The 20,821-nt window shown below is 38.4% G+C and overlaps 1 protein-coding gene across 3 annotated transcripts in view; it reads right to left on the bottom strand.

The window, feature by feature from the left end:
* The window catches only part of LOC107317087 (heat shock transcription factor, Y-linked-like), a 34,893-nt gene that overhangs the window by 380 nt on the left and 13,692 nt on the right, over nt 1–20,821 (bottom strand). Inside the window, exons 2-3 of one of the 3 annotated variants that reach the window (XM_032446235.1) lie at nt 13,538–13,606; nt 816–3,274 (exon numbers count right to left, since the gene is read on the bottom strand). In XM_032446235.1, coding sequence (XP_032302126.1) covers nt 816–1,313 — 498 coding nt within the window. In that variant the 5' untranslated portion in view covers nt 1,314–3,274; nt 13,538–13,606. Of the gene's footprint in view, nt 1–815; nt 6,175–13,537; nt 13,607–20,821 lie in introns of those variants that run through there. The other 2 variants (XM_032446236.1, XM_015869336.2) reach the window with 2 other exon arrangements.

Here is a 20,821-nt window from a genome sequence, read left to right as displayed (position 1 = left end):
TAACTAGTAATTAGAATCTCAAAGACAAGCAGAGAGGACTCTCAGGGACATTTTAGACATGAATTATGTGAATAAAATGTTACAGTACAGTTCTGCTAAGTACAAGGTCTCTGAAAGTAATGCCTCCTATTTATTTCAAAGGAAACCACAACAGATACAAAGCACAATTAAACTATTTGATAGAATAAATTCTAAGCTACAAAACACTCTTTTTCAACACAGCCACCACCATTATCTGTGCATTTAATTCCTGAGAAGAATAAGAGCCTGCGTGACACATGTGCAAAGGTCTGCATAGCTGTCCAGAACCAAGCCTTCATTCACATATCTCTGTTACCACTGCTGAAACCCACCATCCACCAACACGCCCTGCTCACATCCACTGTTTGGTCTCTATAAATGTTGCCTAAGTGTCCATTACTACTAAGGGGAACCATTTTTTCAGCCTAGAAGAATTTAATGGCACCCTTCATATGCACGTCCATGTCAGATACCATTTTGTCAGACTGTCTATCTACTTCCATGTGTCATATAGCAAGAAAGTTTAATGGAATATCAGAAGGGGAGGCAAAATCTACTTCTGACATTGTGGGGCAACATAATTAAATGGGAGGCATTGCTTTCCGAGCAGCCACTGTAGTAACCATCCTTGCTTGCATTCTTGCCATTTGTGAGCAGCAGAGAAATGTAAGATTTTCAAAAGCAGTTTGGTTTAGAAACCCAAACACCACCAACTTTCAGGCACCTTACTTGGACTGAGTGTCCACCAATCCCACTAGTCCCAAGAGTATTTCATGGGTAGGGGGACTACGTACCTTGCTATTATTGGGATCTGCTGTTTCATCAACATGTGAAGCAGATCTTGGCAAATCTCCTTCTATAATGAAAAATCCGTGAAGATGAAGCTGACGAATGAAAGTTTTCATGCTGTCAATGTCAGAAAATTGCAGACATCCTCTCCTTGCCAGCACTTCCCTTTCGAAGGATGCTTCTTCAATCACTATAGAGTTTCCGTCGTTGGCCCAACAAATGGACTGAAAGCAACTGTTTTCAACAATTTCCCAGAGTTTTTTCAGAAAGGAAGATGACAAGTCAGTGGCTTTGCGAGAGCCCTTTGTGGACAGATGATGCCGTGGTCTTTTAGCACGGGATGCCTCCTGAGAGCCCTGAGAAGTGTTTGCTTCTCGTGCCTCTCCTAAGGCAGCATCCCGAGCAACTCCTTCACCACATACTTGAAGGACAGAAGAAGCTGAGGCTGCTGAGCCAATGTCCAGAACAGAAACATTTGATGTTTCTGACAAAGACATCTCCATTTTAATTATTAAGTATTTAATTATTACTTTAATTATTAATTTTTCGCTCAGAAATGCCTTTCCACTTTCCTCCAGCTGATAAGATTTGTCCTGCCAGCAGCAGGATGGAGCGCAATGGCACCAGTGGTGTGAGGAGTGGGCAGTGGGTCGGGGTGTTCACAGACGTCACCGTGGTGACCGTGCTGCATCACGGTGACCTCACAGAGAGGTGACTGTTGGCTAACAGTGATGTACTTGTTAATTAAGAAAATATGATCCCAGATGTTTATGCTACCTAAACCAAGAGGCAGACAGATATCTATAATTTCCGCAAGGAAGACTTTTTCATTAATAACTTTTTTGGTCACGTTTCTGTGGGAAGTTTGTTTCCAGCTGTGAACCTTTCTAGAGCTAATTCAGCAGCACCTCTTTGAAAGCAAGAAGCCTGCTTGCCAATTTCTGGTTCAGGTTTAACAGGATGTTGCCATCTTCATCTTGGCATATGGATGTTTGATTAGAGAAGCATGATCAGATTTCTTATCCTAATCTAGTGTTCCATTTTCAGACTGCATTGCAGTGAGCTGCTGGGTAGTCTTTGCTGCTAGTGGAGCTCTTACATTAGCCATACATTGCCCTCTTGATGTGTTTTAATGAATGGAGCATTGGTGCTGGAGGCCCTTGGCTCTCTTGAGCTGGAGCAAAACAGACAGAATACGTTCTTCTTGAGGGCACTGAGATCTTTCAGTATGGAGAAGTTCAGGTTGGATACTAGGAACAATTTATTCTCAGAAGGAGTGGTTAGGCATTGGAACAGGCTGCACTGGGAGATGGCAGTCACTGTCCACAGAGGCATTCAAGGAACTAAATGTGGCATCAAGGGACACAGCTTAGTGTGCATGGTGGTAATGGGTTGATGGTTGAACTAGATGAACTTAGTGTTTTTTTTCCAACCTTAATGATTCTATGATTCTTAGTAGAATAAATTATTCTTGAAACTAACTGTGAAATGATAGGTAATCTCCAGAGTTCTCCAATCTGCCAGTGGCTGCATGTAACTAAATACTGGCAATGCCATGTATTTTCTTTGAATAAAGCAGTGTCCCAGTTCCCTTTCAGTCTGACCGTACACATAAAAAAGCATTAAAAACTATTTCCAACAGAAATCAGTCAGGATTTAATTCATTTTTTAAAAAGGGTCTAATCCTGTAAAGCTCCAGATCAATTACTCTGGGAGATAAAGCTATTCAAAACTGTGGAGTTTTTTGTTTGTTTTTTTTTTTCTTTCAAAAGCTGGATAGAATACATTAAATTTTCATCTAGTATTTGGCCAGCATTCTATTTTCATAAAAAATATACTTTGTTTTCCTGAAGATCAAGATAAAAAACCGTCTTCTGCTATTAAATGATAATTGGATAAGGAATTTGAGTTTTTAGAGGAAAGCAGAGGTTCCCTCTCTATTAGACTCTTCAGGCAGTGGCATAATATTTCCACTAATGGTGGTTGCCTAGGAAGGTTTGAATAGCAGTCATTCTCATAACTGAAGAAGTACATCTGAGCACACAGCTACCCTTCATTAACACCTTTTTAATCATCTCGGTGCCTGCAGGACAGTGTATTTTGCATTGCTCCATTAGAAGTGACGAACACATATTGAAGACAATGATCTGCAGCTTTATGTAAAAAAAATAGAACAATTTCTACGTTCTTTGCTTTAAATAGGCAATTGAGCACAGTCGGCTGGAAGGAAAAAAAATCTCCTATTTCTTACTCCGTGAGAACTAAGGCCTCTCTGCCACTAGAGGGTGAGACAACTACAAACCAAACACTGAAGCCTAAGTCCTTTCTGAGGAGGGTACAAATGTAAATGAACACGGGGACAGTACCTCAGGTGATACCTTGGTTATTCATTTTCAGAAAGAAAGGTGTGTGCTGTGGACACAGTTAGTATTTTTCTGATGATTTCACAGGCTGCAATGCAGAGCTAAAAAGAAATACAGGAACAATCAGTCATAATGAACAACAGTGGAACAAAACTTAGTCTAGACTATAGATTCTGGGTCTTGGGAGGCAGAGTTACAAAAATAAATTCTGATCTTGATTCAAGTGTTGAATCAACTGTTCTGCTTCAAGAAAGAACTACTTTTGGCTTAGAATGCCGCCCTCCCTTGTAGTCAGCAATCTGAAAAACAGGTCTCTGCCTTGTTCCCTTTGATCAATACCTTCTATACTGAAGGCTTTCTTAGCTGTTGTCTTGCAGTTTTACTTTTGCAGTATTTTTTTTTCCTATCACTATGAGACGCTGTGATGCAGTTGCCCTGTGTACCTTTCAAAATCTTTGTTTTGTGTAGTTTATTATGGCCACACATTTTGTAGTCCTGGCAGAAAACTGTAACTAGTCCCTACTAACATGCCCCATGTTTCTTGACAAAACATTTTACAAATAAGATTTGATGTCTGCAGTCTGTCAGAAGATCCATTTCTCTGAAGGCTTCCCTGACACAGGAAGTATACCATTCACTTTCAATTGATAAAAGAGTGATTGATAAATCAGAGATTATACAAATCAATATGCTGTTTCTTCAAGAATAATATTTTCTGATTTTAAACAAAAATGAAGTCCCACAGGGTACAGTAACATCAAGTTATTTTTCTTTTCTCGCTCTTACAAGGGTCTCTGAAGAATTCCAACTTTAAATGCTTTGACAGTGCCTGTGTCTTGCTACTACGCTGTTGTTTCTTTGGCAATGTGAAGGTCCAAATTCAGCCTCCTTTTTTTTCCCCAAAGAAAGACTTCGATATTGAACTTGTACAAAATACTACAAAAGCTTTGTGTGAGGTCAGGAGAAACAAAACTAAGAGTCTTTTTAAGCAGTAGTAAAAGAGGCAAAATCAAAGAAGAATACTGTAGGCAGTTCTAAACTATTGCCTGAGAGACTTTAGTAGTTCATCCAACGTTAAATGAAAGATGACCGTGACAAGAATTACAGTGACATTTCGAGATGCTTGTTCTATTCAGAAAAAAAGCAGCATCCACCTTTGCTTAGGCAATTACAGTTCAGTGCAACAGATGGATCAGTAATTTGTTGCATGCTTTTTGTTTTGTAATTATCAACAGCACTTAATTTTTTAGGGAAATTTGCTGGTGAGTTGGTGAAGTTACATGTTGGATTTTGCATTTTTCTGGCCTGAAATCTTACCATGCCCTGGCTTAGCTGCCCACCCAGATGTTGTTGGCTGCATACTTAGGACACAAAACTAGCCCTTGTTGGATCTTCTCAAAGTAAATATCGCTAGTAAGCTAAAGTTAGATAGAAACTTGAACTTGCTCTGCTGTTTATGTTAGTTTACTAGTGATTCTTGCACAATATTTACACAATTTTGGAGAAACTGCAGAATAATTTTCCTTTTTTTTTTTTTTAAATTAAGGTATATATAATTGAGATAATGTTTGCTTTTCTTTATTTTTCAAAGATTTTAAGTAAAACAACTGATGAAATTCTCTTGCGCTGACATTAAAAAACCCTGGCCCTTTTCTATGGGCTCTTTTCTTTCAGTGTCCTAAATACCATAGAAGCAATAGAGCGTTTATAGTTGGAGGCAATGACTGCTTTCTTCATTTCAGAAGAGATTTTGAACCCCAAACCTATCCAGAAGCTTTACTGGGAGGTAGAAAATAAATCATATGGAACAACCAGCAAAGAACACTGTTTTGCTCCTGTGGATATTACATAAAGTACAAACTGCTAAAAAGCACTTAGTAGGTATTTAAATATGCTGCAAGAATACATACCACACCAATTATTTTACCTTTTTATTTTATTTTATTTTGACAGTAGAACACGGCTGTTTTAGCTGGAAAACTGCAAGTCTCTCCTGCTTTTATCTCAAACTGTAACAGCACCAATACTAGATGTTAGCTGCCTACTGGTTTCTAAGGCTCAGAGCCAGGCCTGATGCCAAGTTAAATGACTTAAAAACTTACTATCAAATTCAATCACAAAACACTGTTAAGAGAAAGGCTTTTTCAGTTGAGAGGCAAGAGTTGTGACTTGATGTTAAAGAAGAAAATGTGAAAAGGTAGGGGAGGGAAGAAGGGAGAGCCTCAATCCTTCATTTTCAATGTATCACATATTCTTGGGTCATATTATAACATTACATGCACATCATACAAATCCTCTGAAAATGTGTTTTAGCCACCAATTTATGCAAATGCCACAAAAAAGTAGTTGGTAAAATAGATGTTAAATTAGTGGGCCAAATTCTCACCAATAGTTATACACGATGAACTGGAAATAGGAACTTCAAAATCTATTTCTTCTCATTTGTTTGTTCTTTTGAGGCATGATGCTTGTATGGGAACTACTGAGTCATGGCCCAAACTACTGAGCATCTGGGGAAAGGACCCAGTCAGCCCCGGGAGCACAGGTGAAGGCAGTTAGCCATATAACCAGAAGGGGTGGTGCCTGGCTGCACCTCTCTTAGACCCCATTTAAGGGCTGACTGCCATGGGCAAAGGATCTCTTTTTGGTGATTTTTTTTTTTCCTTGTTGAACTGTTCACCAGCTTATCTGGCATCTTCTGACACAGGTGAGCCATCTTACTCCTTTCAATTAGTATATTCTTCTATTATTCTTGTTTTTCTATTGGCACATCTCTGTTGTAATGCCTTTCTCATCGTACTGATCTGTCCAATTTCTATGATCCTGTAGCCCAATAGATGTGTTTTTCACTCTTGTTTTGTTTTATTCCTACTGGATCCAGGCAGAAGAAAGAAATAGTAAGTTAAAAAATGTTAAAAACTTGTGAAGGGGAGACTTTCTACTATAAATAAGACATGCTTCTGTGCTTTTAGTTTATTAGGTTTTGTTTTGTTGTTTTGGTTTTTTTTTTAGTTTATTATATTATATTTAGTTTATTATATTTGTTTTTTATTTTTTTTTAGTTTATTAGTGATGCTTTTTTTTTTTTTTCCATATCAGTAAACTTCTGACTCTGGTGCTTTTAGACAAAGAGGGGAGCATGTTTTGAGCACTAGAATTTGTGCACAAAGACAAAACATTATGGGTTACTGAGTAAAAAAAAATTGAAATACCCATAAGGACTCTTTATTAGATGCTGTGTACTCTGGAGTGTTCTTGTAATTGGGATTGTGCTACCTAAGTGTTTTAGAGCTTTTTGCAGGAAGCAGACGTTGTGTCTGTAATGTTATTGTTTATTAATGATAAAATGCTGGTGTACCTGGACAAGTACTTTACACAGTTTGCATACAAGTTATAAGAAATTTAGGTATGTAGTTGAACAAGCTGTAAATACTTGATACGTAGGTATAGAAGCACTGGGGATGCATGGGCTGCCTCTCCCATCTACTTATCAATCTGTTTTTACAGCGTTTACACATTAATAACAAGGTTTATGATGCTATTTTCTGCAAAACAGTGTATATAGAAGTTAAGAAAAAGTAGGCAGACAAATGAGATCTTGCTTCCTACCCCATTCAGCCCAAATACTCTAATTCCATGAATCCTTTGTGGTTCATAAAAAGTTTTTTTTTGACAAGAAGCTGTGGTAGTAACCCAGGGAAGATGAAGTGCTAAGCTGTTACTATATGGAAGCATTTTATGACTGTGCCTTCTGTTGCTCCTAGTTGTGAGGACTAGACCCACTCTGGTGGTACTGGAGTACAGCACAAAGTGTTGGAACAGCCAGATGGGAGTGGTGGGTGGCTCAGACTCCAGCTGCTTTACAGGAGATGGTATGGGGCTTATTTTTTTCAGTTTAGCTTTGGTGTTTCTGCAGAGCTATGGCCATCTCTTCTTTTTATGCTGACAGCTTTGACCTATTTTTTCATCAGAATCCATGACTTGTACCTCTCCTGTGCATGAGAGGTAGCAAGACCTGTAGCAGGTGGGGGCAGAGGGGAGGGAAGGAAGGGCGGAGGGCTACATCTCTGTCATGACAAACTGAGGGAACTGGGCCAAAACCTGAGTGTGGTTAAGTCTCCAGTCCTGAGGATGCAAACTAGATTGTTTGGTCTTGTTAATGCCAGACAGCAAGTCCAGAGAGAATGTTGTTTCATACCCTAATGTGAAACTAAATTGATCACTTAAATGAGATGCTTCTTTTGGGATGTTGTGAGGCTTTTTTAAAAAGACTTTGAAGTGTTCTCTGTGAGTTTATTCTGTATAAAAGTATCAAGTAACTTTTTTTCTACTGTTTTTTCCTAAACTTCTAGTAAAAGGTATTCAAGCTTCAAAGAAAGTGGTCTGCATATACATAGCTTCAGTGAACACAGCTCTTCATGTGTGGATTAGCTACAGATCATGTTGGTTATTTATGCTGCACAGAATCCGAGAATTAAAAATAAAAGCCATTGGCAGATGATGCAATATAAAATCAGTATATTCTTTTCCATCACAATTGGGAAGACCTTTAGGAAGACCTAAAGATAAAGAAGTAGTAACTCAATTAGTTGACATCATTATCATTTGTGTTTGATTCTGTTTGGTAATGTTCTTCTACCAAATATAGGCGTTCTTTTGTTCTGACTTTTGCGAATGTGAACAGAGTTAACTTGCACTAAAGTGACATTAGATGTTTTGAAACAGTTGAAGTATGGCAACTAATAGTGATGAAAATTGAAAATGCTCTTTTAGCGAGTGGTTTCATAATGAAATTGGAGATCAGATCTTTGCAAGTGACTTTCAGGCCTCTGGTTGGAGAGGGGAAGCCACTACATAGTTTTTAGTAGGCAGCTGTTGCATGAAACTGTTAATGAATGAAGAAGTACAGATGATTTAAATGTGTTTAAGAGCAGTTTGGATGTGGTGCTCAGGGATATGATTTAGTGTAGGGTTTTTAGAGTTAGGGTACTGGTTAGGCTGCAGTTGGACTTGATGATCTTCAAGGTCTTTTCCAACCTGGGTAATTATATGATTCTATGAAAAAATCAACAGCAGACAGATAAAGCATATAAATGAAAGGAAAAGCCAGTAAAAGAAACAATGAGGCAGCTTTGATTGTCTGCTATTTAATAACTGGAAATACATTTGGTTAGGACTGCCTTCCTGTGCGAGGTGTCCTGGAATCGTTTTTGGGAGGTGTAGACAGAGGTCATGGAAGTCATAACTGAATAGAACAGAATGGGAAGGAATAGCAGTAGAGCAATCACCACTTTCAACTGCTGCAAAGTGTGCCCTGAATCTGTCAGCAAGATTTCTGTTTTTGTTTTTGCAAAGGAAAAGTATAGCAAAACAGATCAAACCTAACACTTTTTGTCTGGGTCCCCATCATTCACTAGAGGAAATGACAAACTCATGTTAAGAGATTTTTATGGCTATGCCTTCCCCCTTTCCCCTCAATTCTGTTTTATTCATTAATTGCAATTCCCAGTTTTTGTTCCAAGCATATTAAAAAGGATTAGCACCTTTTCATTCCAATATTCTCTCCTAGTTGCCTATAGTTATCACTACCTTTTTATAATGGTTGATTTTATAACCTTTTGATCTGCTTTGGTACTTCACTAACTGTACTTTATAACACAGCCATAATTATTTTTCCTTACAAAGAAACTCAGATTTGTTTTTAAGCTCCTGTTTTATTTTCTTTAAACTTAAATGATCCAAACTTTAATTGGACTTCATGGCCCATTTCATGAGCAGCCTTCAACCGTAGTTAAATCCAAGGACTTTTCAAGATTCAAAATTTTTTTGTATAAAGGTGTGTACAGAAGAGTGACTGGCACAAGATTATGAAGAGAAATTTTAAGGATAGAATATGCTTAAACACAGAATCCCAGGCAAATAATTGTATATAATAGTTTTTCTGTATAAAGTAAAAAAAAAAAAAAAAAAAAAAAAGTATCTATGAAAACATAAGGAAAATACAAGCAAGTTAATTACATGCTTAAAAAAAGCCAAGTAGTATGATAGATTTATGTAGTTGATGTGATCATGCTATCAGTATGGCTCTCTTAGTTGTTTTTTGCCCATGCAATGACGTGGAAGTTCAGTGTGACTGAGAGAAAAGGTAACTTTGTTCAAGATACTATTTATCTGCAACCACATTAGATATTTTTCCCTTCAAGGTAAAGGCCTGTTTTACGTTACATGTTCCGAATGTTTTAATTGTCAAAACTTAATTTATCTATTAAGTGCTGGCCACAATGATGCCTGTGGCTAAGTGTTACTGTCACTTCGGAATGAACCTTATTTCTGTTCACTTTGCCTTGTTTTCTCTGGCCCCTCTTTCATTTTTTCCCATGCTTGTGAATTGGCTATTTTAGGTATTCAAATAAAGAATTTACTTTGGTATTGGACCTGCTATGTATCTTCAATGAATCACGCAGTTGTGGTATTGCATCCCCTTCATTTCTATCATATTAAAATCAGTTTTACATGGGTTTATACTCTACTCCCTACAGAGAATTTAATGAACAGATTTTATTTATTTATTTATTTTTTTAACAGATTTAGCTGTTAAGTATCAATGGTGCAAGGAATCTTTGGATAAGAAATTTGTTTTGGGAGATTGATGGTCGTGTTTCAATATAATAGTGTTATGATTAGAGATATAGATTGAACTCTAAACTTGTAGCTTGACATAGTTCAAATCCTTGCACCAGTGCTTGTCAATCATACTATACCCTTTTTAAAAAAGAAATGCAACTGTAATCCATGGAAGATTGAGAAACATTTATCTGAAGGGAAACTATACTCACAACTCCAGGATGTGGCTTATGAAATATAATTATACCCAAAGGGAATAGACACATTCATTGGTACCTTATGCTTTATAAAGCTGCAAGAGTTAGCCATCACAGCGTAATAGGTGCGTTACCTGTCATGGCTTACCACTTAATTATTATGTCTATTTTACAAGAATTGGAATTATTCACAAACAATATTTGAGCCCTGTATGCTTCTAAACTTGGGGGACAAAGTTGTCTTCAGAATATAATGTCAAGAACTGATTTAAATAAAATGACTATCTGGTATCAGTGGGGAAAGAATTCTTTGGAAGAATGACTGCTCTGAGATTTTTCTGTAACACAGGAGCCTTTAAAGGCTGACAGGCACCCTTACAGACATTCACAATCCCTCTTGCATTGTTAGATTGGTATTATTTCATACCAAGGGTGATTAGGTGGGCATTTGTTTGGTACAGATTTATATTTGCCTGCCTGGCGTTGTGGTTGAGGCAGTTTGAATTCCTGCTCAGCCTACTTTCTTTTCTCATCGTTCAGTGTTGTGAAACCAAACGAGCTTCTCCAAGAAAAAGAAACGCATGCAGTGTCCTCTCTGTGCTAATAGCCTGGTTAGGCTACCTGGGTATGAGCTGGGGACTAAGTCACTGTGACATGTCTTTTACTACTAGCTATGCCTTAGATGTGGTTATTACCTTTGCACTTTCTTGTTTTGCTGGTTCTTGACCCCAGTTTTCCTTTAGGGCACACTTTTGTTCCTAGTACAATTCCTAAAAGGTACGGTTACAAAACCTCATTTACTGTTTTAAGTGTTTGCCTTTGTTTGTATAATGAGTTGTAAATCAGACTGTGACTACAAATAAGGGAGACCCGTTTTGTGGATCTATTTTTCTGTGCAAAATGAAATAAAGACAAGGGTAAGTGCAAAGCAAATTGTCCTAAGCAAAATAACATCAGAATACTTCTGCTTCAGAACACAAGTACTAACTGAAGGAATGGAGAAGGCAACTTTCTGACATATGTTTAAAAAGAGTTGTATGGAAGGTTTTTGAAAGCGAAAATTAAGTTTGGCAGAAGATCCGTAAGGCTCAGCTACCTGCTATAGATGTCAGCTCTTAATTTTACATCTGTTGTTGATCACACCACAGGACTTGATAATCTGTTTATGATTGTGTTACTGCTGTGGGAGAGGCAGTGTAAGATCACTGTGTACAGTCAAGCAGGGGGCTTGCTCTTGCATGTATTTTTGATGACAAAGAGTCCCAGGGAGGCACCACTATTGCACTGCACCAGTACTCTTACAGGAAGGACTCGTGTTTAGTTTTGTTATTCTTTCCTGCCTCAGGCATAAGGTCTCTCAAGATATTTTCTATGAAGTAGAGTTACTATCATCTAGACCTTAATCAAAGGAATAATATCACCTGTAATCTCAGTTTTGTGTTAAGGAGTGTCATTTTGCATTTGTTTAGCAACTGAATTAGAAGAGAAGCCTGGTCAAGGAGAGCTGCCAGGTGCTGGCACCCAGTGCTCACCTTAGGTAAGGCTTTGGTGCACCATAAAAGTTTACTGTTAGACATCAAAACAGTGTATGATCTGGGCTGCTACTCTCAGGTTCCTTCCTTATGGAGGGGGAATTATAGTGAACTCTATTCCAAGCAAACGTTGGTTTCTTTTCAAACCTCTCATCCCCTTCGCTCTGTCCCACAAAGGTGTTTGTTACCAGCAGCCACATGCATTTTTAGTCTTGGGGAGGCGTGTTCAATGGTCATTAATTTTAACTGTGAAAATGTTTGTGTAGAGGCTGCTTATGGGAAGTGACAGCTTCACAAAAAACGTAAAGGTAGTTCCCTGTTTTGGCTCTGAGCAATGGAGTTGGAGTTGCAGATTTGCTAAAACACTGGAAGGATGATTGTCCTGAATTTGCTTGCATAGAAGCACAAACAAAAAGCATGCCTTGGCTATGCACTAACCCCTAGGAATGCAGCTGGTAAGCCCAAGTGCCACCTGCAAGTGGTTTGGTGTTGCCTGCAGTTCTGCTCAGAGTAGCTTCCAGGAAAGGGCAGCTGTGTCTTTGTGTTGAGGCAGCTCACCTTTCTTTTGGGCTGCCTGCCAGCCAACAGTTCCCTGCTGTCCCTTGTGTAGGGCTCTGCTGTCCACTGGCCATCACATCCTTTAGAAGCAGTTGTATCTGGAGGTGCGGAACATGTCTTCATGTTCCTGTGGCACTGCAAGCTGCATGTGGGCTGCACACATTCTACCTGCCAGGGACCGTTGCTGGGCAGGGCTGCAGCCACTGCTGCAGCTCCAGGTTGTGCTGCCTGGGCTGAGCCAGCTGCTGTAGTCTCCAGACACATGTGTCCAAAGTGAGCAAATGTTTCATAGTAAAATATGAAAAGTCTTCTTTGTGGTTTTCTAAAAATATTTCTGGCATAGCAAAAGCAAGAAAGATGGGAGAGAGGATTTCATATGGGGTTACTTGGTGCTAGTACAGCATTTTCTCCTTGCCAAGTTTTTGGTTAAGCTGGAGCATGCAGTATTATGATGAGGCGAGACACTCTTTAAATAGCAAATAGATGTTATTGCCATCTGTAGAGGAATCTGATGAATTAATGAGTTAATCTTTCGTTGGCCCTCTTTGAATAAACAGGTTCATATGGATTTTATAAATCCAGCATTGCTTTTTTTAATATCTCTACCCTGAAAAACTGCCCAAAAATTGTTACATGGTGACTATCTTTGGTAGATGTTTCTTTTTTATGTTTTGTTCTAATTTATGTATCTCAAGTATTTGAAATAAGATGACATCAGTTTTCTTAATCTCACAGAAGTCATCAGATAGGAGAAATGCAGATGTGCTTGTTTGCTGCCCTGTACCAACTATGGCAACTGCACTGTGACTGATCAGCAGATATTGGTCTGTGTTGAGCATGCAACCTGTGAATATCCATACAGAGTATACATTAGGCAGCAAAGATACAAATCTAAAGCCTCAAGACTGCTGGCATAAATTTTGCCCTCAAGAACAATGGAGACACTGTTGGAAGTGTGGCAGTGTCAGAAAGATTAAATGGCCTGGGATATGCCCAGAGCTGTACTGTCTGCACTCCGCTGTGGGCTGCGGCATGAGACAAGTAGGCTGCCCACATTTCAGTTATAGCCTGTTAATGGAAGGAGGCTTTAGCTCTGTGCTGTTGGTCCATTGCTGTAGAAAATGCCTTGTTCTAACATGTATAGTACCTGGCACAAAGTCTTGATCTCTTTTCTGGTTGTATGACATGAGCAAGACAATTATTCTGCTGTATTGCTATGAATTTTTTAATCCTATTTATGTGTGCCAGTCATTCGTTTTGAGCAGTTAGAGACATTTCAGGTGTTGGCATTTTTATACCAGCAATCAAATGTAGCAAATATCATACTTTATCACCAGAAACCACATATCTTACTCAAGTTTAACAAGTTACTTCATGAATTAAAACTAGAGCTTATGTTCCCCAGCAGCTATAAACATCTGTTTAAACATGTTAGGGATTATTAGTGCAGTACCTCAACCTTGTTAACTTGAAGTGTGAGCCAGGTCTCCAGTCCAAAGCAAGCACGGGAACTGTGAGGTAGCTAAAAAGGGCGAGAGACCATTTTGTAGCAGAGTGAAGATTAATTGGACATATACAATAACTACACACAAGCCTTTAAACTTCCATTCAGATCTAGTCCAGCCATAAAAACACAGCTGTTCAAGCTAACAAAGCATTATAGGTCTAGACCTGCAAATGAGCACATGAAGAGCATTAGAAATTAAAACCTGTAGTAAAAGGCTTAGGGCACATTTAGTTGTCCCATCTGTGCTTCCACTGAAAATAGCTCTACGTTAAGTGTTGGCCTTTGGTCCTCATTATGACCGCTCTCAACTTAGAGGACTCAACAATAATCAGTTTTGGGTCCTCAAACACCAATATAATGTTGTAGGATTAAGGAAGGGGAGAGACAGCCAGTGAGGCTGGTTAGTTTCTCATTTAGAAAGATACTGAAGTGTTTGTTTTTGCTTTTTTCTTATAAGATGTGAACACAATACCTGTCTCATCCTACTTCCTCTCTATTACCCTTGTATACCTTAACTGTAATTGAAATGCATTTGCCAGACTTAATTCAAGCAAATCTCATGGTTGTCATTGCTTCTGAAACTGGTAGGTGTTCCTTCTTTAAAACTTGTTCTACCTAGCCTCAATGGTTTTGCTCTTTCTAAGCTCTTTTTGTAGCTGGGGGACCTGTGTTCTAATGACAGCTGCTTTGCAGATGACATGCAGATAAGTCTTCCAACTTTGTAGGCCTTTTCTTTCAGATAAACTAAAGCATTAGCGTTTTCTAACTTAATCTCATGGTTGCTAAGACTTTAGTTTGTGTCAGGTGGCTAAAAGCCAAGCCCTTAGTATTTTCGTCGTACTGTTCTTCTCTCCTCCCCCCCNCCCCCCCCCTTTTTTTTTTTCCCAGTGATTGTGAGGGAGAAATTAACTTTTGGTCTATCATTAACCAATACACAGCAATCACTGTCTTAGTGTTCCTATGGTAGCAGCTCTGTGATGGAGGAGTCTTGCACATATTTTCATAATCTGTGGAATTTTTTCTTTGATAAGGGATTTTACTGCAAGTTTGTTTTGATTATGTCAATATTGGTTAAAGTTCTGCCTTACTTATATCTAAGGTGCTGCTAGAAAATGTTCTTTATTCTGCAGAATTGAGGTATGTGATCAGAATCATGTATCTTATAATTTCTTGGCTTACCCCTATTTTACTTACAAACTACTTCAACCACTTTAAGTTCCTGCACTAACAGCAAGTTTGGTTGGATAATTCTCAGCATCACAGGACATTTTATTCCTGTTACTATTTTTAATTGAGACCTTACTTGAAAACTAAATCCCTTTTATGTCCTGAAACAATAAGCAACATTTGAGATAGTTCATTTTCTATACAGTGACTGAATATGTGTATAGGAAATTGGTAATCACAGTCCAAACTTCTGATTAACCAGCTGAGGTGAGTGTCGGGTCAGCTGTGGGAATACAGGTGAAGGTAATTCAGCTGTGCTCCTGGAAGGGATGGAGCCTGACTCCAGCTCTCCTAGACTTCATTTAAGGGCTGACCACCATGATGGCAGCATCTCCTTTTTAGTTTAGTTCGGGTGACTAGCCTCAGCATTTTCCATCTAGACTGAAGGCATCAGAATTGGTGAGTTTTTCCTGTAGATTACCTTTGGCTATCTCTTACACCACCATTCTTGTATTATTTCCTACTCTACAGTGCGAGTATGTGAAAGAACCTGTGTTGAGACTTTAGTGGTTAATGTAGATGCCCCTTGTAAAACACAATTAGTAAATGCACTTCTTTAGCTTAGGCTTTATTTAAAGCTTTTCTACTGGACAGGATTTTGTAAGAAGTTAAGGCACTCCATGGAAACTCCATTTATCAACATTGCTTTTTGTGGAAGTTATGTACAAGCAGTCTAAGAAACTACATTAATTTTCTTGGTCTACTTTGCAACTTGGTCTGTGTATTCCTCACTGCATTCTCAAACTGCATGTTTTTGGAGCAAAAAATATTTTGCCTTTTTCCCTTTTGAAATATTCATATTGATTTTTTTGCTGAAAACAAGAACAGACACAATCATCTTGTTAATAGCTCTGCTATGAAACATCTGTGCTCTGCCTGCAAGAGTGGTTCCAACTTGATGTCTTCTAGCTGGAGTCAGTATGATAAGTTCATGACAACTGGGAGAACATGGTCAACTTTCTTCAGGAAGGCGATTTTCAGCCTTTGTGCTTCCAATTCTCAAATGTGGGTAACTATAACAAATATCCCACCATATTCTGGGTGTAAATGATGAACTGATAAATAAGAATGGATCACCTGTTAGCGGAGGTTGATTATCTTGCTGATATTCAGAGAGAAATGAAGACAGTAAAGCTGATCAGCATAAGAACCCTACAACAAGCCTGCTTGAAAATGGATTTCTTTTCTAACATTGCAAATGTCATATTTACTTCTAAATAATTAAAATATCCGGTTTCTTAGATGATTAAGGCAGCAATTCTAAAAACTTTCAGGAAACTGGGAGTGTGGCTACACTCTACATAGCAGTAGGATAGGGCCAGAGATTACAGAAAAGTATCTGAATTATATTGAAGCACCAGAGAAGTGGAGAGTTGTCACTTGCTGGATTCAGCTGTGAAATGCTGAGAGCCTCCTCTCTGTCTGTACTATGCTTGCACAGATTCGTTTGATTTGTGCCCATAAATTCAAGATAAAAGATTAATTTGTCTCTTGGAAAAAACAAAGCAAAGAGCAAAAATGTAGCTGAACATTATTCAAAGAAGTTATTAAAGGCAAACAGGAAAATGGCAAAAACAGTGCTTTTTAGTGATGCATTTGACAATTTTGATTCTGACAGATTTAGTTTTTTCAAGCACTTAATTTGCTTCCTGCTTGGTTTTGAAACTTAATCTAAGCATGTCTAAAAATTTAATGACAGATTTTTTTATTTTTTTTTGTAGTCTCAAATTTAAATTCAGAAAAGCACTGACAACTATTGAAGAGCAAAAGTAATACACCCAAATTCAATACCTGAAGTTAGGTAAATGTAGTGCCAAACATTCAGATTGTATGGTGTATGGTAGGGGGAATCTTTCTGATGTTGTTTTAATCGTAGTGATGTGCAGTTATAAAAGTAGTTATTAAAGAGGTAGCATTATTAAAGAATTGATGAAATACAACCAATGGCCAATTGTGTCAGGGACACACAAATATTCAGCATTAGCCACAGATTTTAGCAAACTGTTCAGCCTTATCGATCTTGCTGATGACTAAAAAATGGCACTTGTTGCCTTCCAACAGCCCTACAAGTGTGTTCAGATACCAGCTAGGCTCCATCCTTCCACCAGTATCTCCTTCATTGTGATATCTACAATACATCTGTCAGTTATTATTATGATAGAGTGATATCGTGCACTATCCTGTGGATCAATAATCTGTCTGCCTTTTTTCTTATGATTATTCATCTCCTTTTCTGTGTTTTCTTAATTTACAGAGATAACTGTGTTTTGTGTAGTTTCTTACACAGTGGTCCACAACAAGTACTCCCAGTTGCCATGGCAACATAATAGCCGTCAAAGAACATTGCAGTCCAAAAAGCATGACTTAAAACATGGCATAACAATTTAATGGAGGTTTCCTTGTTTGGGAAAGCACTTTCTTGTCTTCTGCTTCTGTTAGCCATCAATTCACTCATGTGATAATCAAAAACTTTTTTTGGATTTCCAGTGGGATGGCATAGTTTGGATCTGATTAGGTAAGTGAAATGAGAATTTATAAAATATAAGGCAAGTAAGACTTCCTTGAATGCATGCATCATGACACTGAGTCTGAAATGAGCCATGTAGCTGCTCAGTGATATGTAGCAGGATGCTTAAAGGAATACAGAGTTCCTTAATTCTGGTACTAAATAAAAGGGGAAAGAGAAACTTGTATGGAAGAAGGCAGAGCCGCTGTGGAGCGGGAAGGAAATCAGGAAAAGTAGGTAATTCCTCTTTGTATCAACAGAAGCGTGTTTTTACTTCTTTTATCATACACAGCGGTTGCTCACCCCTTGCCCATACCCCAGCTAACTGTTTATTTCTTGCTTGGCTGTGGCTCGCTTGGGACATCATCTAAGATGCTTGCCTGTGTGCTTTATATCACTGCCTATCTTCACTGTTTCTATCCATGTTCATCTAATCTAGTAAGAACACTTTCAAATACTGGTAAATTCAGTGCAGAGGCAGCCTATTAATCTATTGCATGTGCTACCATACTACAAGGAAAGTGCTTTATAAGGAAGACTTGAAAATGAATATAATAATTCAGAGGGAAATGGGGTGTGTTTATATTGCAACTCTAAAAACAGAAATGTTGTTTCACTAATGTAAGATATTCCAACTTCACTCCATGAGATCAATCTGCTTCTATATTATTTTAATGTTTAATTCTGGGCCCTGTATTTTGTTTTTATTATGGTGCTTGTAACAGTGTATAGATAAATGATGGCCAGTGACAGCACACTGTTGTAACTGCTAGCTAGATGATGTGCAGCTTATAATATAGAACTATTTGATGTATGTGCAAGTTATTGCACTATTTTGACCATATTAAAAAATGACTTTAATTTCAGTATAATTGCAGATGCCCAAATAAAGCTGTATGCTGAGATGCCTTTCTATGCAATCTACGTGCAGTATTTTAATAAGCAGAATCCTAAATGGTTTCCTAACCCAATATTTCTATTCTTGAGATCCCTGCATGGTTTGCATGCTGCAGCAAGTCTGGAATAATATCCTGTAGAAAAGCCCTCAGCAGTAAAAACCTGTGAGTATGCAAAGCTCCTAAAATTTAGTTTGAGCTTTTTAATGTTTGGAATGTGAAATAGGAAGAGGAAGAAGAAATGAAGTGAAATTTAGTCCCACTTAGGTGCTGGAAGCAGATGTGACTGTATAATGACTGTATACTACTCCTCTGCATAAATCCTCACAAAGTGATAATCTGAAACATCAGATACAAGCACGCTTTAAATAAACCTTAATGCAAGATTCAGTTACCCTGTTTTCTGTATGGCTGTGTACTGTGGTGGAAATCTATAGGCTATTTCATCTGCTGGCTTGGTAAAGAGAAATAATACAAACAAGCCTTGTTGATAGTGTTATAGTTTGCTTCACATTCCTTAACATTTCTACATGCTTGGAAAAAAAATAATAAGAAATCCTCTTTGATTTAACAATGACATATTAGGAACTGAAGCATGTGAAACATGCTGGTGTTTTGCAAAAATAATTCTCCTGAAGGTTACTCTGTGCTTATACTGTCGTCAGTGCTATGAAATTATACTTTCTTCTTCGTCTATGCAAATTATGCATTGAGGTTTTATTTTTCTTCTGTGCAGTTTGCACTCATTTTTATATATCTGTCATCAGAGCACTAAAAAGTCATAAAAAAGCTTGGCTCTGTAAAAGTCCTGACAGCGTATTTTCAGCTTGCTTTTATTTTTTTTTCTTGTTTAATTCAGAATCGATGTTTGGAAACATCAAAGTTTCCAAGAAGTAGGAGGTTCATTTTGGTATTTAGATCTTTTATTTAGCATACCAGCAACTATTTGATGGCAGCCAACCTGCCTCCAGGCCCCAGAGCTGCATGTGTCCCTTCAGGTTTGCCAAGAAGGCTGAGGCTTGTTGTCCCATGTTGTAATGATCACCAACTGGTTGGGTTTCATATTAAAAGTAATGCAGATGAACCCTGTTCCTGCATCTCCTGGCCAACATAGTAATGTGTTTTGTGTGTACACTAAATATTCCTGTTGGTCAATGGTACGGATACGTTCCTGTAACTCCTGTGCTCGTGTGTGCAGCCTTTTGCTGTTAGCTGTGCTGAAACACAGAATATCTCTCTCTCTCTGAGAAACATAACCCAGTGTGCTCCTGGGTATGTTATTAGCAGTCACTTGTAACACCTGGACAAGATGTTTTCAGGATGCTATTCTGTAGCCACATAAGTCTTTCTAATTTGATGTTATTTGATGTGAAATGTGTGTAAGTAATGTTAATTATGCAATAGGTTTTGAAGAATATGTTTTGATTGTACTGTGGAAATGTCAGTCCCATTAACAATCATTATTACCTGTCAGAAAGTAGAAGCAGCTTCAGATGGATGTTGTATCTGTGCAGACACATACCAATGTTCCACACATTTTGTTGATTTGTACCCTGACCACTGAAATAACCTTCTCTTTCCAACTGTTCTCTACTTGAACTGAATTCAGGAAAGAGAACAGGGCTCTGATTCCAGTCCTGCCGTGAGTCAGTTTGGAGTGAATGCTCTTGAAACAGAGGCTTCAATTTTTAGAAAGCGGTTCATCTGCTGAAGCGTTTCCAAGCCTTGCTCCCAAGGGTTTCTGGGACTTATTAAGGCTGTGGCAAGGGTTCAGGAGAGTGAGTTTCGAGCCAGCAGGCCACAAGGAAGAAACTCATTTTGTTTTGCCTTGTTATATAGGCTAAGATGACTCAATAACCACTTGGGTTCATAAACTCTCTTGGAATTCTTTGTCTTGAGTATCATCCTATCAAGTGTGTGGACTTTTGTGAAGAAGCACTATGAAGTGTAGCTTATGTTGCATGAATAGTCTACTACTGTGGAGGGCCATTTTAATTAATGTTAAGTATAATTAACTGTAAGTCTGTAGGATTAAAGTTGGGGTTTTCAGTCTGGTTCTGCTGTGGCTCTGCTAAACTGAGGGAGTTTGAGTACGGGTGTTCTTAAGAGCCACTAAATCTGGCTTCAGTGACTGAGTGGCATCAGAGCACACAGTTGATATAAAAGCCTTCACAACTCTCATATTTTCAGTTGTTACTTGATGTTGCCATTACTTGAAGCAGAGTCCTACTCTTCTTTGATTTCCAGGCTTAAGTATTGTGACAAGAGCCCATACATTAACTTAGGTGTTTCAGGTATTTTCACTTCTGCTGTTCCCTTTCATCCAAGCATTTACTTGCCTAGTAGTAACTCTGGTGGCTTCTGTTGATCTTGATCAATGAATCCTCCTTGAAAGTGGATGACAATGAGTAGCAACATTTCACCCGAGGCTGTATTAACCTTAATAAAAGGTTATTGTTACCATCTCCGAATGCACTGCTCCCCATGCGTTCAGATTGCCTTACACCTTCCTGTGCTGCATCATCCTATTGTGTTGGCGATAGCCTTTCTGTAGCTAGGGAGCAAACTGAAGCAGTTTTCCTCCTCTGGTATTAGCAGTCA

This window comes from Coturnix japonica, chromosome 8, assembly GCF_001577835.2.
Source record: "Coturnix japonica isolate 7356 chromosome 8, Coturnix japonica 2.1, whole genome shotgun sequence".
Classification (NCBI taxonomy): Eukaryota; Metazoa; Chordata; class Aves; order Galliformes; family Phasianidae; genus Coturnix; species Coturnix japonica.
Note: the sequence above shows the minus strand (reverse complement) of the source record. Positions and strands in the feature narration are given on the sequence as shown.